Below are 27,770 nucleotides of genomic sequence, written 5' to 3' on the forward strand. Positions count from 1 at the left end.
ACAGTATACAATTGTACGAGCACAATTTCAAACTTGCCACAAACTAGAAATTCATCCGACCAGCAGCTTATCGGGCATGATCTTTTATTGTGTACATTAAACAATCAAAGAAGCCAGATGAAATTCATTTAAACATCAGGTCTTAATCAACCTGAATGTGTACGATGTACACCTGGCTTTAGCTGAGTTAAGTAAGTTGCTGCTTAGCGTAGACTATGAAGATCTACACATACGTAAGAAAACAATTGACATTCTCTACAAGAAAGTTTGTGTTATTACAAACATTTTAGATACCAACAGACACGATTTACTGTACAGGACAATTTTATTTCTGGCTGATTTTAATGGCAGGTGAGTTTTTCCAAATTGACATTTTGAACATTAAACCTGAAATTAATCTGAAACCAATCACATCTGTGTTGTCATTATGCCCCGTCTTCATGCACACTTAAAAAACACACCTGATGGTGATTCATCTATTGATTGCACTGTTTAACTTATACAGGCACCTCTCTTTCTTTCGCCCTTCTTGTATGTTTTTACTAGGACAGCGTCTACACTGTAACAGTTTCCCATTCACAAAAATATTGTACGGTAGCGCCTTTTGGGCTTTCACTCAAATAAACTAGGAAGTTAATAATTATTTACAAGTATAAAACAAAAACACAACAGTTAATTATTTAAAAAAAACTTCTTAAAATAAAAATGTACAACATCATCGAACACCTGAAGTAGTTCTCAGGCACTTGTGATGCAAAACAGGCATACATAATTACACATTTAAGTGCTACAATCTAGAACAACAGGAGAAATATAATACCATTTACAGTTGTTATTTGGGTATGTAAATACAATTACCCTTAAGAGCAAGAATGCCTTCATTTAAAGTACCACTACAGCATAAAGCTCAGTGTACTACATGTTAGTAACAATATACAGTCTTCACCTGAGAGGAACAGGTGAAGAAGGTGCTGTAGGAAAGTTAAACATCGTTAACTAGATGCTCCTTCAAAATTGTCCTCCAAAACAAATGTGCTAAAGAGCTTTAGTTGGCAGCCGGAATGCTGTGACAGATTTTGGCAGAAAAGATGGTGGCAACAAAAAAATTGCGAAATGCAAAAATGTCAATAAGGAGAATAATGCATTTCTGCACTGAAACAAGCTGATTAATGCAAATGCTGATTCTTGGGGTTTCTTTTACGTTTTTGTAATCTAAAACTTTTCCGCTTTCACTGTCTGGATTCATCCCACATCCTTTGACTTATGTCTCCCCTGACTAGCCTTTTATCCAGAGGTCGTTGTTTTAAACAATGAAGAAACAAGACACCCTTTTTTCTTTTCTTTTTAGCTTGATCCCCCGTCTTATTCAGCTGTTTAAAGGATTGTCAGTCGCAGTATAGACAGACATCTTCTTTGAAGAATTACAGATTGTGGAGTTAATCACAGAAATTCAAAAAGTATTTGTGATATTGGCGTTGTAACACAACCATGTAAGATACCCTGAGAAGTTAAGAAAAAAGACTTGATATTTTTGTTTTGCATCCTGATTATTCTGTTTGAGCATGTTGCTTTTGTTGGGATTTATGCCCTGAAAGCAAGTTGTTTGTTTCTGCATGCAGTTTACTGTTAAAGCAGTATCACAATCTACAGAAATATACTGAACATAATATACTGAACATAATATGGATTTCGGCATTGATTTTAAAGACACTTCAGTTCTTTATATTGGCTACTTAATAATGAGAGTACACAGTATATGGTCCCCTTGTGAGAGCTTTCTATACAGTATATGGCAAACGGGAGTTTTGTACGACTTCTACAATAAACAAGACAGTAAATGTGTACATGACCTGTTCGTGCATGTGTTTGTATTTGTACAGTAAATGCATGCATGTTTAGCTATGTGTATATAGTATGTTTTCATGTGTGTGCCTATATACAAACACTTCACATAGTTGTTACTGGATGCCATGAGTCCTTCCCTTTTGGTCACAATAAGGGTTCTGTATGGGGGCTTCTGTGTAATGCAGATAGGCAAGATACAATATGGTCTCCTGTTGCCTCCGTCTGTGAACTTTCTCACAGAGTCCAGTCGGCACTTCTTATAAGTTGTTTGGAAAAAAAAAGAAAAGATAATGCTCCAGAAATCCCTTTAGCAGATCCAAAGTTTGGGAATAATACCAACTGTGAAGCAGCTCAATCTCTTCAATCAAATATAGGTTTTTAAAAATAAGAGTAAATAGGTTCACTTGGCTTTCGTTTGTGCTGAAGGAGAACAGTCTCATATTAAACCAATCCAGTATCCTTCCTTGAGTTGACATATTTGCAAAGTTCCAGATACTTTGCGGTATGCAGGCCTCATCGGGTAACAGTAACAGACGCAAGTCATTTGACAAGTTCATTTCAAAGAAGTCTGACATGGCATGTAAATAATGTGGCTTGACAAGTAAGGTCTTTAGAGAAATGTAGTCCTCTCTGGTATGGATCATGGAATAGGATCTCAAAGAAGCGTTGAGGGATAAAACTCAAAAAATGAGACACTGACTATCTTCAAGAATGAAGAGTTATGACTCAAACAATGAAATTAAGAATAGAGAGACAAATATCCACCACATCTTCACCTCAAAGCCCAATTCTGTTTTTTTTAAGTCAGAAGAGGTAAGGTGGATATCATGGATGTGAGTTAAATGATTAAAGACTATTTCCTTCTAATGGCTAATTTTTTGCTCTCTGCATTAGAAAATGAATAATCAAAAGGTTGATTGGTGTGTGAGGGTAAGTAACTTGGCTTCCTTTGCATTTATAATGATTAATTCAGTCTAATATCTAGCATTTTCCTGTTGTATTGTTTGACTGAACATGAAGATTAAGCTAGAATTACACTACAGAAGTGGCGGTGGGCTTTGTAACGCTCGGGCTCAGCACCAGGCTCTGAGCAATGTCGTCACGGTTGATCTTGCGCAGCGCAGTGCACAATGCATCGATGCTAGCAGAGTCCTTGCTCGCCCAGTCTGACAGCAGCGCGCGGACTGGATGCTCTTCTTGCCTGAAGGTGGCGATCCGCTCCTCCTCGTATCCCAGGAGGCCTGCCAAGTTGCACCAGTCACTGTCATCCATGTGGTTGCAGTCGTCTCCTTCGCTGCCACTGAACAGCAGCTTCTCCACTTTCTCTCTGGTGTGGAGAGGAAGTAGCAAACACGGCTCTTCATCCATCGTGACAACTACAGTGAAAGAAAATGTTATTTTATTAATTGAAGATTGAATTTATTCTATGTAGCCTACAGTACATCCTTCACTCAGCCCATCTATTGTAACTTTGAGAAACTGTCTATAACACCCAAGAAAAAAGTAAATAAGACGTTGATTGCAATACTTGTTTTCTTCCTCTACAATTATCTGGTTGGTTTTGTTTTAAATCTTTCAAACTGGTTTGTCAGGGCAGGAGTGGAACATACAAAAAGGTTCCACTTCTGGCACGTGCTCCCACAAAAAAAAACCCACGGACGCTGCCAGTGTCATAATCTTTGTTTGCCGATTTGCTACAGTAAGTTTGAAAGGTCATATTCAAGGTGGAGCTGCAAAAGACACAAGCCTGCTCATTCCTGAGGGGAAAGTCTTTTCTTTTTGACTGACGTGGGTAGAACAATTCAGCTGTCAGTACAAACACAGACACCCAAAATTCAGGTTTGTTTTACATCAGATTCAACTGTGCACTTTAAGAAAGTCATTAGACAAAGCGTCGGATGAACATAACATGGCTTATGCCCAATTTAAGTTCAATGTTTTGATATATCGTGTGCTGCTGTTTTTCTTGGTTTTAAAGGAGTGGCCTGTGTTTTGGCTCAGGTATTTGTGTGTTACCTGTCTGTGCCTGAGTCTGGGCCAGCTGCTCCTGCAGACTCTGGCTGTCCACAGAAATGCCGCTGTCACTGTGCAGCTTCTCTCCCTCAGGGGACGGTGTCTGGTTCTGGTTGGCGGTGCAGTTGTTGGCTCCCTGTTTGTTCTGTTTGCAGCTGTTCCATCTGAATAAAAAATAAAAAATAAAATATATAAATATATGTGTTTACAACCCCAACTATGATACTATTCTAAACATATCCAGTGCAGAGAAATTAGATGAGAAATGCAGATTTATTTGTCAATGAGACAAAAGCAATGGAGAGGCTTATGAAAAAATTATTTGGAGAGCATGAATTGTTTTCCCCTCTGATGTGGCCAAGACTGTCTTGTACTCTGTTTACATATTTTTTCATAATTCTTAGTGTAAGCGAAAGGCATCAATGGATACAGACTAAATCAACTCTGAACGCTACAAACAACCAGAAACAAAAATGTTTGTTAGCTAGTTCCAACATCCAATCAGATGGTCAATACATCCCAAGCTTACTGGAAAAATCCTCCAAATAACTTTTATGCAATTATCAGCTTGCAAAAGTGCAGAACATAGACAAACAAGTGCATTTGAATTTTTTATTTTACAAGTTAGGAGTCAGTTAAAACATCCATGCCATTAGCCAAGTGATACAATCAATAAAAGGATGTTAATATAAAATGGAGCACTAATGTGTTGCCTTCAGAAATTCCTTTGAACGTTAGTACTTAAAGGAGAGCAGGGACTTGACACCATGGAGAGATATCGCTCAAAGTGAAAGAGGCAATTGCAGCTAACTGTGTTGAAACCTGAGGCCGTATGTGTTTTAAAGTCAAAACTAGAAAAAATAGCCTTGCAACACAACATAATTGGACATATTGTGTATTCGAAATTTAACACCCTGGCTGGCTGTCTGTGTTGGCAGTAACAGAGCAGCATGGGTTTGAACTATATGAGATGAGAGTGAACAGTCCATATTGTTGCCCACAGGACAATATTGTGCTCTGAGTAAAGCGGCAGATGATTTCATTAAATATGAAACTGGAAATTCATCATTAAAAATGTGATTGTGTTTTCCATACTGTATGCATTTTAAATGTCTTTTCGCTGTTCTTTCTGAGCTCACCTCTTGAAAATGATAAAGGCCACAAGGCCAACCACAACTGCTGCCAGGATGGAGCAGTAGATGGGGATGAGTTTGTCGTTGAGACCCTGGTAAATCCGCTCCTGAGAGTCACCATTGGTGGTGGTGGTAGTGGTGGTGCTCTCTGTATAGGATCCGTCTGGTGGAGGTCCCTCTGGGGGTCCGTCTGGGGAAAACTCTTCATAGGGAGGCATGGGGGAACCATTGAAGGGTATGGAAGGAAAGACCGATGGGACAAAAACTGTGAAGGAAAAAAGGTAATTTGAGGGTCATCAAAACGTCAATGATCTACCAGCACCAGCAGTGAAAACAAACTGTGAACATGACAAAGACATATTTTCATTGGTTAATTTGAGAAAGGGAACTGGTTAGCTGATAATCTCCAACTGACAATCCGGCAAACAAAAAGAAACATGATTTACTTTCAGACAGGTTTTTTATGCTTCATCTATTGCGCCAACAAACAACTGAAAGAAATATCTGGAATCTTATGTTTGGAGCGACATGAGGGCTATTCCTCTCCCAAGCATAAGGCTAGAGGTCTGAAGCTAGTTTAGCTACTGCAAGCTTTACTCAAAGATATTATATCAACAAAGAATATGATTCTATTAACAAAGACACCTTGAAAGTGGATTTTAAGTAATTAGATAAATGTTATTCCTCGAAAAACTGCTCATTGCAGCCAATCAGTGGGAAAAACTCCTTTAGGCCAAAGGCTGCCAAACCATTGGTAGCAGCAGAAGAGTCATGCTGTTGACTATTCAACAATGCAGACCAAGAGTATGTTGAACTTGCTAGTTATAAGAAACCTGGTATCTGAAATCTATAGGGCTTCAAATGTAAAATAAAAACAGATAATCCATCTTAAGCTTCTCCACCATCGCCAGGGTAGTCATAAATCTCTCATGCTGCAAACACATGCAGCAAGCCCAACCACACACATTAAAACCCACATCACTTGGTCATCTCCCCTCCTCCCAAGAGAGCCATTATTGAAAGGAAGAGCAAGTTTGTCCTTCCAGGCCTGCTCTTTTTTCTTTGACCATTATGTTCTGTCCTCACCGCAGATGTGGAAACCATCCTGGCCTGTCACTTACTTAAAGTTACTCACAACATTAACAGGAAATCATCTTGTTGGCTATAGCCTAACTGTATCTCAGGAGACCCACCAAATGGGAGGTGGATATTTTCACTAAAGAGGTGTATGCATGTTTTTTTTTTTTTAATGGGAACTTATTTAGACTGATGCTTGGCGCGACTGTGAGACTTTAAGGTAAAGAAATTTTGTGAATGTGTAAACACTTTCTTTTAGCAACACCACTGAACTGCAGTATCCTTTAAATTTATCACACTTGACAGTCATCATTCTTTATCATTAACTGGTAAAATGATTGAATTTTATAGCTGAAAAAAACATTATGACGCTAAACACCTAAAGCTACATTAGTTGCTAATCTGACTGAACAGTCAAGGGATGAAGTGCATTGTTGGTAATTTAGGCATCATGTTTTGATAGAAAGAAAACTGCTCCTAATGCTATCCATAGGCAACATTAGCTGCTAGCTGTTCTGTTAGTAGAGCGACAGTCATAGTCACTAATCGATAAATCTTGTTTACATTATCTGTAAGATTATCAAGGTTAAGATGGAGCCAACACTTTGGTTTGCCACTGTGTGTTGTTCCTCATTCCTGCTTCAAGCTATAGTAGCTTCAGGCTATGTTATTGCTTCAATAGCATAACACTTTCCAATGAAACTATCTCTTGCGAAGGATGTATTAATGAAGTTTTGACAACTTACATCTCAGACATGTCATTCCTACTCACAGTACTTATACTATAATACTTATATGTTCAGTTGTTACGTAGAAATTTGAGATTTAACACTAAAATGTGTTTCTGCTGCATTGAACTTGCAGAACTTGAACCCTTTTGTCTTATAAGAAAACTAAATGCAAGGTTAACTGATACTCTTAACCTAACTACAAAAATATTGCCCTTATCTGACAAAATACACTTTTGATATATGTCAAGTTTTTTTCTTTGCCATCAACCCTCACAACAAGTCTCTTTCTCTTACCAACTGTTTTGGCTCATCAAGACAGGCACACACACACACACACACACACACACATTCGGAACCAGACACTATTCATTGACAGAAATTGTCTTTGTCCAATAGAACCCCTCCTCATCCATTACTTCTCTTTCTATTCATTTTACGGCTCACAACTTTTGCATCCCCAGGCATTTATTTTCATGTCAATCAATCATTGGTTTCCTTCCATGTCTTTGTTATCTTCCCTTAAGTTCCTCCATTGATGCTAAACACAACCTCAGTGTTGTCCAGCCTGCCTTGTTATATCTTTTATTTTTTTAGCTCATAAACCATCCATCTCATCCATTCAATCTTCAATCTGCATCATTACTCTGCCTCCCTCAATGATTAACAGTTGAAACAGGACCCTGAGTGCATTTACTGAACCACTATAGCTCGACCTCTCACAGTATATGGTCTGAGAGGGGAGTGCCCTTCTCCTGCTGAGCTCAGCTTGTTTCCACTAAACGTCAGTCGTTACTGGACCGCTGCGCTTAGTCAGAGAGTTATCATGTTGAGACATTTTAATGATGTACTAAGCAACCATTCCCCATTGCTACTTCTATAGTGTCTTATTTCAAAAGGAAAATATTAATAACCTCCATCCATGTATCAAAAAAAAATAAGAATAGGTCAATTTAAAATCTGTATTTATTGAAATCTGCAAAATAGCTCAGATAAGACTATACACACAGAGCATACCAATGGTGCACTGTTTCATCAAACTGATTTGGCAAATTGAAAATTCTTTCAGTAGTATGAGGGGAAACAGCCGGTTAAAAGAGTCTTTGACCGGTAAATAAAGCTCTGAATAAGGAGTTGACATTTGGGAGATTCATTTTTATTTATTTTAAATAGGAAAATATATTTCACAATTCCTTGATCATTTTTTTTCTTCCTCCAATATTTAGCATCATCATCATTGATTGTAAATTGTATTTATTTGTTTTTTTGTTGTTTTTTCAGGATGACTAAAATTAAGTATTGAAGACTCTTTAAACAGTCCTTGTGATCCCAACACCCAGACACTTTGACTTCTAAGTGCCTTTGAAAGAACATGCCCATGTTTGAAAATGAAGAAGTGAAAACTCAGGCTCTGAGTCAGACTCAAAGAACAGAAATGCAACGGTTAAACTGTAACAGAAGCTTGTCATTAAGAACACTGAAAGATTTATATGCGTCAGAATTACAGGTGAAGTCAACTTTGACTCCTGTCGACAAACCGTTTCTTGTATTTATTGTTACACATTATTTTGTTGTTAGTAAAATAACTGGAATTTTCCCCCTGGCTTTGTCTGTTAATGATTAACTTCTGCCTGGAAGTCCAGGCACATGTCTACTTGTCAGCATTAAGTGAGTAATTATATAGAAGGAACCGTTGCTCTGTGCCCTCAAATGGATATGTTTACTCTGTGTTTGTGTCTGTGTCTGTGTCTGTCTGTGTGTGTGTGTGTGTGTGTGTGTGTGTGTGTGTGTGTGTGTGTGTGTGAGAGAGAGAGAGAGAAAGTGTGTGTAATTTGTGCTCAAAGTTAAGTTTGTGTGTGGTAGCAGCCACACCTGAGTTCCATTCCAACCTCCTACAAACAGACGCTCTGAAACAGGTGTCGCGATGGCTTCAACACTGTATACTTTAACAGCTGGCTTTTAAAATGAATGGAAAGGAGGAGTTCCCGTCACAGTTTTTTTTTTTTCTTCAATTAATAGTTCACTGCTGCCAAAGAAATGCTGCTGCTGAAATGTCTTCTCTCACACTTTTATTGTTTTCATGTTTCAACAGACACAAGTAAAGGGATTAATTAAGATATTTTGAAAAATCTTGATGTCCCCTGTTTTTTCCATCTTCTCTTGATTTTTGGGATGTCTCATAAATAATCTGTTTCCCTCTTTTATCGCTTTCTCTTTTCTCCTTGAGCTCTCCGGCTGGTTTCTTTCCTACCTGAAATGACCCATCTAATTTTTCTGCTCACTTGCTCCACACTGAACACGTCCCTGGATCAGACTGTATGCATGTTTGTCAATTTGAGTGGGAGCACAGGTGTGTGCGCTCCTGCGCCTGTGTATGCGTATGCGTGTGTGTGTGCGTGTGCGTGTGCGTGTGTGTGTGTGTGTGTGTCTTCTGCAGCAGAATGTGATCAGCACTCGCAGAGGTCAACCAGAGAAACCTGAGAGTGCAGAGGAGTAACTCCAGCGCTTTTATCGACCCGACCACATTCTCAGCATCTGTCCTGCATTCTCCATCTCTCTCGTTTTTGCAGCTCTCTATTCTCTTCTCTGTGTTCTGTGTCTCACTGACATTTGTTTTATATCACATTTAACCATTTATTGTACTTATTAACAACAACGCTTTTTAATGAAAGAGTCAAAAGTTGCAACTAGTTTCTGTAATATTGGTTTAAAAACATAATGAAATGCTTGTTTTTGATTGCTAGATTGTAAATAATCTATGCTTTGTTTGGGAATGATGCAGGTTAATGCATGCATTGTAAATATTATGAATAATTGAGGATCATAAATAAATAAGGCTCTGTAAGCAGTACGTTTTTATATCTACAAAACAAAGTACAATGCAAACTACTTTCTGAATTCTTTTCCCATTAAGGAGTTTTGTAACACATAAATGTAGAGAACTACAAAACAAGTTCTCGATAAGACTTGACTAATGCAACAAATAGAACTAAACTCCATGAAATCCCCTCTTTAATGCCATAGCAAAGTCGTGCAGCTCTTGTGAGGACAAAACCTTATTTCATCATTGGCAAAGAACGAACGGCACGAGTGGAAGCAAAAGTGTTGTGCTCGCCCTTGGACCTGGAAGGCCACCCATGCCAAAGCAGTCTCTCCAAACTTTTCCCTGGAATGTCGAGGGCCAAATTCCTGAGGGAAGACAGGCGACTTCACAACCTGAGTCATAGCCTCAAGGGCTTGATACTTGTCAGGCAGCAGAGGAAGTGACACAGTGGACTTTAAACTTCAATCTGTCGTTACAATGCTCATACTGTGTTGAGGAGAGGGCACAAGGGTCAAAAAAGAGAAGGTCAACTGTGGCCATAGAGCCCAAGTGAGTGGAGATATAAGTCAGAAGATGGGTGGAGTCCACCCTATAGCCACACAATGGGGGACTGTGCGATACAAAGACAGCGACTTGTTTAGTAAAACTTGGATTGAGGATTCTTCACAACTACTGAAATCAGAAATGTCGATGGCATTCAGCCCATTTTCTCATTTGTCTCCTTTATCTATCTATCAGATGCCCGCCGGAACCCACTAAGCCCCGACCACACCGTCAGTGGTGCTTAATCATATCTTTAAAATCATTACGTCAAGCTTTGTTGAAAAAAGGAAACAAAGCTCTCACAGAAAAATACACTTACAATTTTGAGAATTTCAAGGTTGGTGTCGTTTTCTGTAACCTTTCCAAACTAAAAGAAGTGACATAACTGAGTCATTGTCAGCCATAGTGAATGCTAAGTTAGAAACGTTCAGGACGGCCCTGATGAAGGCCACAAAATGCATCTAAATATTTTATAAAGTAGAACCATTAAATTACTATCAATTTTCCTGAACTACCTTCGTATACCTTAACCTAAGTGTTACTCCCAAAGCGTTCTGGGATATGTTCCTGAAATTAATTTAATTAATTACTTTGCTAATGATCCATTTTATATATATATATATATATATTTATTTTTTTATTTATTTATTTTTTTTTCTTTTTTTTTTGCTACTGTGCAGTGCAGGACTCTTTATTAACTTTATTAACTGCAACATTAGCAGCTCTCTTTAGCATATGTTCAGCCTATACTGTATCTGGATTAAACTATGTAAACTAACAAGCTAAAGTTGGAATAATAGATCAGTTTAATCCAACATTTGTCTTAATCTTCCTTACTATCCTAACTAACTACATCTTCTAAAGCTATTAACAACTGCTGAAGACATTATATGTTTAGCCTTTCACATGGCTGCTATCTGAAGTCAAAATACTGTTGCCATCAAGCCATATTTGTTTTAAAATGAACACATTTAAACATATTAAAAAGCTGCCAACTGTATTCACTGTCCTCCAATACTATTGTTTGTTTCATTATCTAATATTTCTTTCACACTTCTGCATAAAAAAGTGAATGGTAAATGGGTTTGGGCACATTGATGGCAGAGGCTGCTACGCCTATCAGTATTAACTCATCCTTCCATACACGTTTACATGCTACTGACAAAGCAGCGGGAGAAACTTGGGCTTCAGTGTCCTGGCCAAGGACAGATTGGACTTGTGGCTGCTGATGCTGAGGATCAGATCCCTCTCCTTTCATTCCACCACATTTTCCTTTCTTCTGTGTTTTTTATCTTGAGAACAGGTCCATTTGTGAGAGTTGTGCATGGGACTAGTTAGTAGATTACTCTCTCTGATTTCTGGAGGGCAGCCCGTCGATCATTAAGGTCAACCAAACTCAGGAAGGAAACAGCACCCTCCTATCAATTCAATATCCAAATGCACTTCAATCACCCTCCCCCTTCATGTTTCCTCTTTTACTCACCCACTCGACCTTCATCCTTTAAAACGCTGGCTCACATCTCTAAAAGTCAATAACTCATCTTATTGATCAAAGTCTATGAATTTGGACTATCAGGGCCTGTTTATACATATAACCCCGTTGGTTTATTTTGTAAGACTCATACTTGAGTAATCCTTTAAACTTCCCAATAGAACGTGTACATGCATGAATAATATAATTGCACGTGTGCTGCAAACTTCAACCTGTTGCCCCGTGCTGCCACAGGAATAGAAACGCAGGCTTTAGGTGATAGGTCAGAATGCTAAGTGCAGTCAATCCAGGATACAATGTCAAAGAGGAACAGGGTGAACGAGTTAAAACCACCAGTCTTGAGGTCTGGGAGCCAAAACCTAAGGCAGAACCGGCAGAGACTGTACTGACATAAGCAAGCATTGCTCATTTAACTTTAACCATGGTATGAAAGAACCCTGTCACAGTGAGTTAGCATGGTTGGCTACTCTCAAAGTGAATAGTTCTCATCTGACAGGAGTTCATATGAGACACCAATAAGTAAAGTTACTTCAGTTGCACAGTATACATTTTTTCCTGCCTTATCAAATGTGCTTGCTTATTTATTGTGGTGTATTTCTTATTCATTCTACTGCTTTTACATCATTTAGCATTTTAGTGCTAATATTCTGTCATTTTATTGATTTTTATGAAGCACTTTACCGTCTGTTTTGAAAGATGCTATACAAATGCACTTTATTGTTCTGTTTTTTGAAATATGTCACAAATAGCCACTACCTGTGCTATGCTTCGTGCAATACTTTTTTTATGTGTGTGATTATATTGCAATCAATGATTGTTTTGGCAATAGTGAAAGCATTGGTTAAGGCCAACTGTGGCAATGTTGGTTTAAAGCTAATGATCATGTCACGATGACTAAAGCAGAGATATTTTCTAATGGACTGATGCTGGCAGTACAAAAACATTACTATAGAAAAGGTGATAATGCTATGGTTGTAATTAGGGAATATTTTTGGAATAAAAAGATAGTTTGTCAGAAAATAAATAGAAAATAGAAAATTCCACAGAAAGTGTTAAATATAGAGATTTTCCAAAGTCAAGTAAGACTTCCATATCCTGTTAACGGAAAACACATTCAGCATTATTTTTTTGTTTAACACATATTTACAATTACACGCGTCTTGCATAAACACCACATAGACAAAGTTGACCCATACAGTAACATTTTGTCTTTGCTTAATAAAGCTAACACAGTGAATGTGACTTTGAAGAGCGGTTATTAAGTGCACTAATCAACTTCACTTGTCCATTGTTGTTGTGACCCCTGAGAGAACTGGAGGATTATACACCATGTTGTTCAGCGCACATCCCCAGGGATCACTCAGATTTGGACATGCCTGATTTTCCCACAAAGACCTCCTTCCCCATACAGGCCTTCCATGACCTTAAACCTCTGACCTTGCTTGGCTGCCTGCAGAAGAGTGGAAGTCATATCACACTACTTTAGATAAGCATCTTGCCTTCGGACCCACAACTCTGTGGGTCTATCCTAATAAAGTTTAGTTGGCATAATAAGTGTGTTACCATCACAGAGATGAAGACAATAAGTTGTTTTCTCTAAATAAACCTTTAATCCCTTTGGAAGTGTGGGAGCTAATTGTATTTTCACACCAGCTATCACCTGAGCTTGTATCCACATGAAGGGTCGCTTAATCGTCACAGAAGCAAATTCACAATCACAACAAATTCACAATCAGTGTAAATTACAATAACAAAGCAAACCACTACAGTTGTTAACACAGTTCTTCCCCTAAAAATAACCAACAGTAAAACTCTCTCCAATGTCTCAAGTAACAACTTGTCTTTCCACGAGCAGTGGCCTTGTGCGTGTTCTTCTCTCTCCCTCCACCCCCTGACAGAGTTTAGCCTTCAGGCTTGTGTCGCCTGACTCCACATGGACTAATGGAAATGGACGTCTGGCAGTGCTATAGATTAGTACATGCTGATAACGCTTGCACTTCGGCAAAAATATTAAATTAGGAATAAAGAGCACATGATTGAGTTAGTTGAAGGAATAATATATGATGATGAGGCCATCATGCTTGGAATCACAACAAATACACATTCATCATTACGTGTGCTGCATTAGATATCTCAAAGGATGTTTTAGTATTGGGGATCTGGCTGATTGTATCTTCATCTTGGATGAATCATCTCTCCAACCACCATGTCTTCTCTCTTAGGCCAGAAATCGGGGGCAGTTTTTTCTAATACATCACACTCAATGTAGTTAAAATGCTTTTATAAATGTATGCTTCTGTTTTTAAGCTTTTAAAATCATATCTAAATGGACAATCAGAAAAATAATGACCATTTACCTCTGCTCAGCGCTGAATGAAAAACAGGAATAGTGAAGATCCAGCTTACATATTTGATGACCAGCTACTAACAGCTAAGCCACAATAGCTCACCTTACACAACCAGTTGCCCAGGGCCATAACATTTAACGAGCTTACCTTAACACGTCTAGCGTACCTTCACATTAGCTAGCTAACGTAACTGAAGAAAGAGTGAGGATTTTGTATCATGTCTTGTAAACCTTTCAAAAAGAAGTGTTAGGTAGGAAAAGGTTGGTTGCTAATATTAGTGTTAGTCTACCAGCACCGAAAAAGCTATTTACTGTTTTCCTGTTCTATGTCCCTCCCAATTTACTTGTGGTTGTCTTTTCAGTTACTGATAACCATGACATCACAACAATTTGTCAAATACCTTGCGTAAATAAAAATGATAACCTGAAAGACAGCAGTACAATAATGTAACAAGATTAAAGCGCCCCGCCCTTATTGTGACACCAGAGGAAAATGTCTGCTGTTTAAATATATTGGAGGAAGGATTTTATAACAGTGGTTATCACTGTAAATACACTGAAGTACACACTCGATAATCTTTTCTGTTTGTGATCTTCTCCTGCATTTTTATTAAGGGAGACTTAGTGACTTTGCATGTTGCTTTAAATTGCATGACATATTTAAGTCACAAATGTACCACTTTGATATTCACATTTATACTGTTTGATGGACAGGTCACAATGTCTGTGTTCACCCGAGTTGTGATAGTCAATTAAATAATCCTATCAATTCATCTTTTAACAAGGCAAAGTTGAAAACATGTTTCTGGCTGGAACATGTGAGGTCAGTGTCCTAAATATTCAGTGGTAGTTTGTACAATTTAAACTCTTCTCCATCATGATCCCCCCAAAAAATAAAGCCTGGCTGAAATTAAGCCTGACTGAGAATCCAGCAATGGGTGATATATTTTGGGGGAAAATATCAATTAAAGTCGTTCATTGTCTGCCTGTTCAAGAAAGGAATTGTCATTGATATTTGCAAGCTCATGACCGTGAGACTTTAGATAACACAAGTCTTCCAGTTTGATTGTGGTTGAAAACTCAGCAGGGAGCATACGTACTAAAATTAAGACAAAACCGAGGAAAAGTCCCTCACTATATGACTTTCACTGTCTGTTTTATTCATAACTGGCTCCTTCAAGTAGCCCCATGGGCTGAACTGAGAGTCCTCACAGGCCAAACTGGATCATGAGAGAGGCACAAAAGACTCCCTTTAGCCTGAGACTCGCTCTCTACTCACCACTGTGATAACAACATCCTTCAAACTGCTGCACCAACAGACTGAGCGGCTCATCAACAGACTCCTTTCATTGTCAATTCACAAGAGCGTTGATTTAATCTGTTCGGCATCAGGTCATTGGAATTAGCAGTGACTGCAGTCATAAGGAATTCCTGATTTGGAGTGTGATACCCACAGGGTGCCATGATATAAAAGAAATTCAGAGAAGCGTTGAGAGATATGACCTTCCTCTAAACCCTTGACAAAGAAAGAGTGTGCTCTTTGTATCGTTCAATGAGATGAGTCTATTAAGACAATAAGACAAGCCACTTCATGGCATTTAGGTCGATGGGCCAACAATTTCTTCAATGTCGCACTGAGATGATGCTATTATGTGGCTGACAATATGAATGACAAGTGCATCATACTGTCCGTACAGTGAGAATGTGCTCCCTTGGATTCTATTCAGGCCGCCATGACCCTGGGTGATGCACCCCATCACTCAACTTTTCTCGCTCTGCACAAAGGTTCATAATAAATTTGTCCAGTGTTTAGATAGGGTCATCCTAAAGTCATTCACTTAATAGCTGAAAAATAAATCTAAAGTGGATTCATTGGACTGTCAAAAGACTATACAGGAATGAAAAGGATTTCAGTTCTTTCTTCCCTGTTTCAAAAATGTTTTTTAAATCTGTCTACTGAAAGTTAAGTGATTTAATTGTTTGAACAAATATCTTCAATGTAATGGGCCAGTTCACCCAAAACACAGAAAAATAACACAGATATCCATCTCATGCTGCAATTTCCAAGTCATTTCAAATTGGAAAGACAGGATTGGCAGAACAGTTGACTGATTGCATCAGTGTTTTTGGTAAAAAGCTAAACCTAAAAATATGAGAAAATTAACACCTCGGAGTGAATATGACTCCAGAGCAAAAGCCAGTGTCATGTTTGGGGTTCCACGTGCAGTTTTGTTGTTTGTTTCCCTGTCTGTCAGTTCCCTCGTGTCTCCCTTCCCTCACTAATCATCTCATTAGGTTCAGCTGCGGTCACAGGTGTTTCCACTCATTATCAACTGGCTATTTAAGCTGGCTCCTTCCAGGAAGCCAGCGCCAGATTATTGTTTCATCTCCATGGGTTTGTACCTCAGTGTCAGCTCTCGCTCTTCTTGTTATCTTTGATACTTGTGTTTATTCGTGCTTGTTAACCTCTCGTGTATTCTCCCTCTCCGTAGTTCCCGTTCCCGTCCTTCCTGCGACTCCGTCTTCCCCGTGTCGTCTCGTGTGTCCGATCTGGCTCCTCGTCACGCGTGTTTGGGTTTAGGGTTTTTAGGGTTTTTAGGGTTTTTAGGGTTCACTAGAGTCACATTTATTATCGTGTTGCACAATTATTACCCCGAGTCACGTTTCTAATAAATTGTTATTTGTAAACGTCAAACTGTCTTTAAGTCGTGTGCTTGGTTCTAAAGATTTTCTGGAACACAACAGCCAGGTCATAAACAATATACGTATATAGGCTTTAGTCCTCCAAGCAGGCACCCATGGGTTCAAGACTGGCCTGTGGCTGCTGTCCCGCATATCATTCCCTGGTCTCTCTCAGGATTTCCTGTTCTGTCTAAATAAGGCCAAAAGCCCCGAAATAAATCTTTAAAAACCAGAAGCTTCAGCTGAGAATAAATACAGGAAACAGTGATGGTGTCCAGAGGTTAAAAAAAACATCTGTCACTGTCAACATTTCTGAATGTGCGATAAATGCCATGCAGCAATAAGCAACCTTTAAAAGTGCTTAGGCAGAGGGACTTCTTCAATTCCTATTTTATTGGCTGATCTGTGTTCTGATTGGCTTACATTAGATTCTTTTTAGATGTACTTTTGATTAGTATTGTATTGCATATTAAACCGTTAATTTACCATGTGTTTCATGAACCCAAAGATTTAAATCATAAGGAGACTTCTCGCTGAACTTTAACTTTAAACAGAAATGTTTTTTTGTATATATGTGAGAATAGAAGATGTAAAAAATGTTGCTTCCTGTGCCTAATCCACTCCCCCTTTTTTATGGCTGTTTTTGTGGTTTAATAGTGTCATGGTGCTTTTCTTTCACTTATGTTGTGTTTTATAAGGATCTTCTACCATATGGGTTACGTGCTTTGTATGTTGAATGTGCTTCTCTGTGAAAATATGGATTGTTGTCGAGTGTTATTAGTTTCATTTCTCTGATGTGGAGACAACTAAATGTATGCAGCACCTGAGTCCAAGTCAGATTTACTCAAAAGGATAATAACCCTAACCCCAACCCTGCCTAATATATTGACATTAAAACTGACAAGATAATGTCCAATAACAACAATTTAATCAGATTAGAGTCCTTTTTTGCATGCTGTCTTACCTTGGCAGACTGTATCAGTGACAGAGGTGCAGGCTTGTAACATTTCCCCTTCATCACATGTGGTGCAGGGGATGCAGGGCTCCCGAGAACTTTCCTGGTCCGAGTATGTGTCCCCGTCGCACTCTTCACACACAGTGTCGTGGTTATAGTCACAGCTGAATAGCATGCCCTGACCTTCAGGACATTTTGTGCAAGGTTCACAGCGCTGTGAGATTTGACTCAGAAAGTAGTTGTAGTTACACACACAGTCTGCGTCGTTAGAATCGGTGCAGGGCGCCTTCATGCGATGCAGACCTGTGCACACTGTGCAGGGCTGACATCGGTCTATGTGACTGAAGTTTTCAGAGAAAGTTTCACCTGAAACGACAGAGGGAGAAAACTCTTGTTTTAATATTTCTATTTCAGGTTGCTGACATGGTTCGTTTCACTCCATATCATGTGTTTGTAACAAGCTAACACATTTTGTAAGTATGCTGAAAAAAACAATTAAAGGATTTTTTCTTTTATTAGCCCTTTTCCTTCTTTAGTTTTTTAGAAGAAACATTGACAATTCCAAAGAAAATAATGAGAAACCTATCCAAAGCTTTCAGTTGGTGGCTAGAAGCTGCATGCATGAATGTGTGCAGGGTCTTAATTATAAAGACAAAAAAAGATTGTTATCTTCATTAGCCACATAAGATGGAGGCAAAAAGCTGAATATTAACACAAAGAAACATCTTTACCTTCGTTTTGTTTAAAATGTGTCACAAAGTGCAATCGTGTGTTGTATAGATCAGTTTCAAAATCAGTTTGGGTCCTTTTTCCCTGTGGTGTGTATCCACTTCATGGAGATCATTTTGGGCAAGAAAGGATTCCCCAAAAATGCATAAATAGCAATACTGTTAACAGAACTAAGAGAGATTTATATACCTGTGAAATTTCCTCGGACATATTCTGTATCTGTAGAGGAGGCAATCAATATTGCATGTTTTATGGAATTGTATTTCGGCTGGATAGAGAACTGGGAAACACACTAAATAATGCAACAGACCTATTTGTAAGAGTAGTTTGTGTGAGTGTGTGCGAGAGAGAGAGAGAGAGAGAGACAAAAAGGGGTTGAAAAAGAGAAAAGAGGAACAGAAGCCAATGTTTAGACATATGGGAACAGTCAGGAATAAGATGTTATTGCTGTACTTAATGTCAACTATAGGCTAAACAAAAGCCAAGCTAATGCTGCTTTTGATTTGATTATTATTGAATAATCTGCTGATTATGGTCTATCTAACTTTTTTGTCATTGTAATCTTTGTCCATCACAATTTCCTAGGGTTTGCATTGCTTGTTTGGCCAACCAACAGTTGCAAATCTACCCGTGTTAGGTATATAAACATACAGCACAAAGACAAAAAAAACAGCTAATACGTCTGTTTTTCAAAGCTGCCTCAACAGAACATTTCAGATTTGAGTTCAAGAACTAAACTGTGTGTGGCAGGAGACATAGGGGTGCAGCTCAGTATCTGATAGCATATCAAGTTTTCAGTCGGCACCCTTGGCCCACCAACCTCGGCGAATGCTCCGATGATGCAGAGATTAAAACAGAGATGAGGAGTGATAGGCTCTGAGACGCAGAGATGAGAAGAAAGCAGAGACTGGGTCATTGAGAAGAATCCATTTGTGTGGTTCCCTCCAAAATAGGTGGTGTCAAATTGTTGCCCTCCACATTTCTGTTTAATTATGTCTTCATAGGAAGTGGACAAACTATACCCACCCCCACTCCCGTTGCTTGTCTAGTCTAGTCATACAGTGTCACCCCCTCCCCACCCCCATCCCATTATCTCCCCTTTTTTCAAACAGATACACACACACTCGGACTGCCCTCAACCTCCCTCCCCATGAGTGCTCTCAGGGCCATTATCATAATGCCATGCATCAATAATGCAAGTCAATACATTAATAACGCTAGGCTGCAGCATGGGGAGACGAGGAGGAAGGTTAGGGAGGATGGGGGGTGGTGGACCCAGAGGGAGGATGGGGGACAGAGACAGCCTTTTCCCGGCTCAGCATACACATCATAATAGTACTTCAGCTTCTGGTCTAACAACTTTTTGCTCACTTTTTAACACCCATAAAAGGACTCTGCCTGCACAGTGTTAGGTGTGTGTGTGTTTGTTGCACGTGTGGGAGTGTTTTGTCTGCTTATATGAGGCTGTGTGTGTGTGTGTGTGTGTGTGTGTGTGTGTGTGTGTGTGTGTGTGTGAGATGGCTGAGAAATCAGGCTGGTCTCTGCTCCAGCAGTACAGCTGTATGTGCTCTGTTTCATCTCCACTTATCTGTTCATTCATTCAAACTGGTCCTTGGGGGGGGGGTTTTTTCTGTGTTCTGTATAATACTAGCACATGAGCCAGAACCCTGTTAGCTATTTATGCTAAATGAAGCTTGAGAGCTGGTTGGAAAGCAAAGTGTGCTTCTTTTAAATGAATGTTTGTGCACGCTTGACAACAACTGGCAGTTTGCCTAAAACAACACACACAGGGAAATTTGGAGGGCGAGAGGTGATGTTGAAAGAAAGTTGGCAAGAAATATTGTCCGAGATGAAATGAGAGTACTTTATCTCTCCTGATGAATACTACATTGTAATTACAAGGAAGTAAATACATTGCTCAAAAAGCAAAATAAATATTTGATTCAAAGAGTCCGAACCTTAAGCCTTAAAAATCATTAAAAGTGGTTGTGTTGCCCGACAGTACACAGAGGCACAGTATGCATGCGGATAAATGAACATGTAATGTGATTTGGCAAATGAGAGAAAAGGACATGAACAGTATAATGCTCTGTGTTGCAGCAGCTATGAGTTCGAATCCGACCTCTGCTCCCATTGCTGCATGTCGTACCCACTCTCTCTTTCCAACATTTCCTGTCTGTCTTCAGCTGTCCTATCCAAAAAAGGAAAAAATAGCCAAAAGAAATATCTTACAAAAATTAGCTTTCCAAAAAGGCCTGGTTTCATTAGTTGCTGCTTTTTAAGCTTTTCATTCTCAAACAAAACACACACAGTTTTAAATGATCAATCTCACAGATAAACCATTCATGATCTTTTCTAATATTGGATTTGATATAAAACAAAAGCAGGCTTTTCATTGCAAAATAGATTTGGTTGACTTTTGTTGTTTTGTTTGTTTACATAAATGCACATGAACTATCATATGAAAGGCCATATATGTGTTGGTCCACGCCAAGCTTCTTTACACAGAAAAAATACCTTTCAATCCACTCACACTCACAAGTTTTTGGTTTATTAGAAGTTAAAAAGCATGACAGTCCTGCCTTGGCACACTACAGTTGTTAAGCTAGTATAGCTAATAGTCTCCAGATAGAAATAACACAATGACGTCTGAGACTTCGAAACAAGTTGTTGTTAAAACACTCTTGCATATTGCACACTCTTTCAGGCAGCATTAGCTATCGAATCAATATGTTGGATGTGTTCTTAAAATATCATTGTGATGTTATCTGATGGAGAGCTCTCTGCGTTGCTTTTCTGTTTTTCCACGAGCCAGTGCAAAGCATTTGGCCTCATGACAGCTTTGAGAGCCTGCCTCTGTCTGTGTTTGTTCATGTCTGAGCGAAACAAGCACTGGAAGAGTGAACATTTACCACCCTGAAAACCTCCAAGTTGTGCAACGAAGAGCAGCGCACTCACAGACATAGCCTATGTCAATAATTCAAATCATTGAAGCCTCGGACTAGAATTTTTTTTACACAAGAAGTCCTGACGATAATTTATGATAAACACACCCGGGCTTAATGTTTTTATAAAAGGCACATTTATTTTCTTTATCTGAGAAACCCTTATAAAAGTACAAATCATTCCAAAGAAGCCCACAAAATGCAAATAAATCATTTTTCCATATCCACATTCTCTGTGACTTCTCTCACGACCTGACGTTAAATCTTTTCCTGACTGTGGGGGTCAACCTTCTCTGGACCCAACAGAAGGTTTACAACTACTTCCTATAGCCTGGACCCAGGATTGTCAGGGAATTCATGTGAAGAAAACTCTGGGAACAGCGCTGGCTGTAGACCAACCCTGGCCTCTGCAAGCTCGAGCTGACGTTTGACCTAACATGATAGAGTTCCGAGAAAACCTTCAATCAGCATTTATTTTCCCGGACCGCTAACAAAAACTGTTCCTCATGAGGAAACAATTAATATCCTTAAGCTCTTTAAACACCCACCATGTTAACTGAATCAAATTTGCATTGCTTACTATCTTCACATCAACACTTGGAAGTGCTCCCAGTTGTACTTCTTCCCTACATTACTGTCTCACAGTTCAACACTTGTCTCCCTACATGGTAAGGGCCAGGAGGAGGGCAGACATGCTGGAGCACAGTTAGATCTGGAATCTAGTTGACTTCAGTCTACCACGCTTATTCATACTGAAATAACTGGAAAGGTCATGGATGGATTGACATTACATTTGGTACTGGTATCCTGGGCCTTAAGGGGATGAATCGAGATGGCTTTGTAAAACCTTTATGTTTTCATAAAGAGCAACATAAAAGTCAAGTTTTACCTTGTTTAACAAATTATAAATCTAAACATTATTTGGACGATTGGCAGAGAAACCGTTACAAAACAATCTTCAACTGTTAAAATACCATTCCTGCGAAAAAAATATGTCATTGCATCTATACAAAACTATAATGTCAGTCATATACAAGACTGTTTGCTTAAAAACTACTGAAGACGTCACAATTTCATTGACTGGTATGTAAGTCAGGAACTTAGTTTAGGATTTGTATTGAAAACTTGCAGAGCCATTGTTGTAATTTATAAACCTGCAGACGTAGTGTGACAGAAGTGGCACAAGGGACAGTAAGTACAGGACAGTAAATAGAGGATTTGTATGAGGAGGACATGATTTACACAATTAGTGTCAGATGAACAATACCTCATGACCAAATGTCATCAACAACTGAATACATTACAAATGTGTCTGCAGTACCAGTACTTTAGTATATTTAACGCACTGTGTGTGTGTGTGTGTGTGTGTGTGTGTGTGTGTGTGTGTGTGTGTGTGTGTGTGTGTGTGTGTGTGTGTGTGTGTGTGTGTGTGTGTGTGTGTGTGTGTGTGTGTGTGTGTGTGTGTGTGTGTGTGTGTGTGTGTGTGTGTGTGTGTGTGTGTGTGTGTGTGTGTGTGTGTGTGTGTGTGTGTGTGTGTGTGTGTGTGTGTGTGTGTGTGTGTGTGTGTGTGTGTGTGTGTGTGTGTGTGTGTGTGTGTGTGTGTGTGTGTGTGTGTGTGTGTGTGTGTGACATTCTCACAGCTGTTTTTGGTGTTACTTACTGTCCAGGCAGGGGGCGCAGACAGTCTGAGTGACTCCACATTCTTTAATGACTCCCTCTCCGGGCTGGCACTGCAGACAGCACTGTCCGCTGGTCGTGTACTGACCAGAGGGACACTCCTCTTTATTGGCCCAAACTCCAACCTGCAAAACAGATCATTCAAAGTGAGACAACAAATGTTACTTTTACACTTTGCAGCATCCACAGCACTAACAGTGCTAAACCATCACTAGAAAAATGCATTCATTATTGCATACAGTGCAGAGTGAGAAAAATCCAGTCTTTCCAGTATGTTTTATCTCCATAGGAACCAAATATTTTAATTTTCTCTGGTGTTTCGCTAGAAGAAGAAAAATAACTTTTTTTTCCTTTTTTTTTTTTAAATGTTTCTGCTTTATTTCAATTGTTTGCACATTCTTCGTTTTACTTTGGGACCCACTATCACTGGTATCCTGACAAGGGGAAAGGAATACGCAAGATAAATCAAAGGGGATTTGGTAAACTATTTGGTCTATTTTCCAGGTTCTTTCAACATTTTCAATATTCTTGATTGGTTTTACTCATCAGACTTTTAAAGTTGTATAATGATTGAAATATAAGGACAAAAATAGTATTTGTTTAATTGATTTTGGCACATGAACACTGAGGGTATTGTTTCTGAAACCTCTGGTCAGATTCATCATGCTTACTCGTTACACAAGACTTCATGTTAACCCAGAATGAAATGTAAGCATTTTAACGGAACCAGTCATGCCTTAAATCAAAAAGTCATAAAAGTAAATAAATCTCTCACACAGGTCAAGCTGGATTATGTCTTCTCTGCATTCTTCAAACAGTAACCTGTTGAGTTTTATCTGCTGTTGACAGATGACAACGTTTGTGCCTGCCTCAACATACACAAATCTCAGTGCAGCAGTCACTATTTATGTGTAAACCTTTGAGTTTGTGTGGCCTTTCACATTAAATTACACTAAATCTTTCCTCTCTCACAGCAGGTCTTTTTCATGTTTTGCACATCTTGAGCCCCAAAGCAAACCTGGATAAAAGCAGTCGTTAACCTTTGACAACGATCTAGGGAGCATTCTGTGTTTCCTTCCCTGCAGATATATGAGAAGTCATCGTTTTGAGGTTGTCAATCAAGAGGTTAGGGTGTTCAACTGTTGAGAAGTTTATCTCTAACTGCACAAAAGATAAGTGGGAGATTAGATCGTGAAAGAAGATGGCCTTGTTTAGGTCCTATATAATGTAAAAACCAGAAGGGTGTGTGATTTTAAAATGAAAAACATCTTTCTCTATAAAACACAAATTGTAAGGCATATTGATCTTTGACAAATTTCATGTTGCTTTAAGTTAAAAAAGGAAGTGTGTGTGTGTGTGTGTGTGTGTGTGTGTGTGTGTGTGTGTGTGTGTGTGTGTGTGTGTGTGTGTGTGTGTGTGTGTGTGTGTAGGAATTTCCAACATACGTTATCAGGCATCTAAGTTCAGGTGTGCTTGGAATGCTGCTGACAAGAGTGAGGAGCGCTAAAAACATCAAGCATCCCCTCAGGCACTTCTGAGTCAGCTGGCAGGTAATGTGCGTGTGTGTGTGTGTGTGTGTGTGTGTGTGTGTGTGTGTGTGTGTGTGTGTGTGTGTGTGTGTGTGTGTGTGTGTGTGTGTGTGTGTGTGTGTGTGTGTGTGTGTGTGTGTGTGTGTGTGTGTGTGTGTGTGTGTGTGTGTGTGTGTGTGTGTGTGTGTGTGTGTGTGTGTGTGTGTGTGTGTGTGTGTGTGTGTGTGTGTGTGTGTGTGTGTGTGTGTGTGTGTGTGTGTGTGTGTGTGTGTGTGTGTTTGTGTATGCAGATACACACCGATACACACAAACAGAACACAAGTCCCTCAATGACATCCCAGCCCATTCACCTTCTCATCTCTGGTATTCAATTATCCATGTGGTGTTTGTTCAAGAATGTATCGTTGGCTTTGTAGGAAAATGTTTGACTTACTGTATTGCTTAAACACACCTATCAATATCTAATCAATTTGCAGATTACCAAGTGTCTGTTGTTCATACAGATGGAATATTTTTGTGAAAAAAAAGAGGATTGATTTCACCCTGCAAAGACTGCAGCGCCTGTCTGAGTGGGTTTAGGTTTAAATATCAGTGTCAATCTGCTTGTGTGGGAAATTTCATCTGTGGACAGAAATCAAATGTCTAATGTGGCCACTTTATTGTCCTGGATATGTGCAAGTTGTCCTTTCTCATTTATAAAAACATTTCATCCTACACACTTTAAACAGTACGACAGTTCAATCACTGGGAATCTTTGTTTGTCTTTATTGAAAAATTTCAGCAAATTTTGAAAAAAAGAAGAAGAAAACATATAGTTCACATATTATCCTTCTTTTCAACCAGTTAAAAGAAGTTTCCCACCTACCTACCTTCACATTTACCACAAGTATCTTACATTTTCACTCTTCACATACTTAAAAGAGACATTTTTTCTTGAGCTCTAGTGATTTCATCATTTTTATTTTGCATCATTACATGCAAACTTTACAACATCAAAACTAAATAAATTATATGCCTATCCATATGCAACAAAATACATTGTTTAATATGGACTGTTATCCTTTGAGTATGATGTCAGTAAATCTATTGTCAGTAAATCTATTCGATTAATTTTTTACTTTAAATCTGAGTAATAAATCCTCCCATGCCGTAGCCTGACAGAAACACACTGTACATGCACAAAAATGGTTTTCATATCAAAATGTCTTTTAACCTTTGTCACTCACCATTTACTAAACTGAAAAGGTTAACAACCTTTTCACCACCTTATACACACACCTTACGCAACAAGGATTTAGTTATATGAATCAAACCTGTTACCCCACAAACTCACCTCCTCTCTCTTTTTCTTCCCCTGATCTGCCCCCTATATTGTACACACCCATCGGCACACACCGTGTGCATAAACAACCGCACATGTGAACAAACCTGCTCCCAAAGATGTCTGACTGACACTTGAAAGCACTCCAAGTATTTCAGTGTTTGGCTTATTTTTCTCCTCTGACCCTTTTTAAGCTTGCGGTGAGGGTACATCACTGAAAAACATCCCAGACTGGAAACTAATCTTCATCACTAATGACTGCATACGGATAAATTAACATGTAATGTGATTTGGCAACTGAGAGAAAAGGACATGCAGCTCTTAGCGAGTCATAACTTGACTTCATCTGTTATTGTTTTACAGATGGAAGTTTGCACTTCTTAACTTAAGTCAGATGATCTCCCTGAAGCTTCAGCAAGCGGATCACACACTCAGCAGCAACAAAAACACACACACACACACACACACACACACACACACACACACACACACACAAATGCATGTGCAAGAAGCATCTGGGCACATAACTTCAGAGTACAACCAATCTTACTAATGCTGCAGTCAATTTTCAGTTGAAGGCACTTAACCTCTGGACCTTGGCTGTCAGTGCTGGTTAAGCCATTAGAGTTCCACTGTAGCAGCCTCACAATAAAGCTGAGCCTCGTTTAAATCAGGCATTGGGATCTAAGGAACAATTAAGAGCCAGAGATATTCAGCGTATGTCTTCTCAAACAAAACTGAATTATCATGGTGATGTGAAAGAGGAGAAGAGAGTGATGTGAGCGTGAGGTGAAAGGAGGAGAGAAATTGTGTGCTTGTGTGGGAGGGGGGGGGTGTCAGACTGTATCAATATTGCATGGGCAAAGCAAGCAGAGGATGCACAGCCATCAGATAGAACAGCTGTCAGAGTGATGCAGCCTGTTCCTAAACCAGGACCTTGATGTGCACCATGCAAAACTAATATAAGAAAATATATTTCCTTCCTACAGCCTGCAGGTCCTCAAGGGAATGCTAGTTTTATAAATCCTCTTCAATTTTCCCATAATGGAGAACAAAATTAACTAAGTTCACTCTTTTCTACTGGCTGTTGAGCTCTTTGGAGACCACAGCCACATTGTTATTGTCATGTAACTGAGAAGGGTGTAACTACACATCCAGCAACTGCAGCTATAAAGTGTTGACCTGAATGGCTGCATGCATACACTGAAGAGAAGTGCAGGGGCATCTTTCTTTCAAGCTCTATTGGATCAGATTTTACAAGTAGCATAGAAAGAAATCCACCCAGTGACATTTAGACTGGGGAAAAAACTGCTTCTAAACTTCAGAGAGAGTACTGTATGTAACTTCATAGTTTTTCTCCAACTTTCCTAAAACTGGAAAGAGAAGAGATAGTAAAGTTTCTAAAAAAGAATAATCATTCCCACAGCTTTATGTCCATCCCTCTTGTGGTTTTGTCGGTGCGTAATTACGCAGGTGTTCCTGCCGGGGTTTATTCAAGTTAACTGGATGGCACACAATCAACGCTTTGATTATATAAGAAGCTACTCACCAAGCCGATTAACAAGGCTATGAATGCGGAATACATCCTGTATCTCCTTTTATCATTCAAAAAGGCAGAACCGAATAGAATGTAGCAGGATACGGGTCTCAGCAATTTCGAAGCAGGACAAAAGACTCGGCTGTCATCGCTGCGTCTGCGCGCAAGTTAACTTTAAGAAAGAAACACTCCAGAAAACTTTTTACAACCAAATGTGTGTTTAGAAAAGATGCAGTCCTTGAGAATTAGAAGCTGTGGCCGCGGACAGAATCCAGACAGTGCATAAAGTCGCTGAGATTGACCCATTGGATGTTCAGCTCTGTGCGCTTTTTTGTCTGACTGGGCTCATATGACAGACACGCTCAGCTCTACGGCTTTAGGGAAGAAGGCATC

The 27,770-nt window shown here is 39.2% G+C and overlaps 1 protein-coding gene across 1 annotated transcript; it reads right to left on the reverse strand.

The window, feature by feature from the left end:
* On the reverse strand, positions 1-27,705 carry ngfrb (nerve growth factor receptor b). Its single transcript, XM_079372288.1, has 6 exons — positions 27,390-27,705; positions 22,974-23,115; positions 17,649-18,005; positions 4,998-5,256; positions 3,862-4,022; positions 1-3,221 (listed from the first exon to the last, which is right to left on the reverse strand). Exons 1-6 carry the CDS (start codon positions 27,423-27,425, stop codon positions 2,878-2,880), a joined length of 1,299 nt encoding a protein of 432 aa, XP_079228414.1. The 5' UTR covers positions 27,426-27,705; the 3' UTR covers positions 1-2,877.
* Positions 27,706-27,770: the final 65 nt, after the last annotated feature.

The sequence above is a fragment of the Symphodus melops genome (genome assembly GCF_947650265.1).
Source record: "Symphodus melops genome assembly, chromosome: 21".
Taxonomy (NCBI): Eukaryota; Metazoa; Chordata; class Actinopteri; order Labriformes; family Labridae; genus Symphodus; species Symphodus melops.

What these genes read in the sequence shown, in the direction of transcription:
- ngfrb (XM_079372288.1), bottom strand. Translation starts at nt 27,425, where the DNA reads ATGTATTCCGCATTCATAGCCTTGTTAATCGGCTTG. An exon ending in GCCTTTATCATTTTCAAGAG is followed by an intron (nt 4,023 to 4,997) that starts GTGAGCTCAGAA and finishes TTTTTTATTCAG; the next exon opens with ATGGAACAGCTGCAAACAGA. An exon ending in CCAGACTCAGGCACAGACAG is followed by an intron (nt 3,222 to 3,861) that starts GTAACACACAAA and finishes CTTTCACTGTAG; the next exon opens with TTGTCACGATGGATGAAGAG.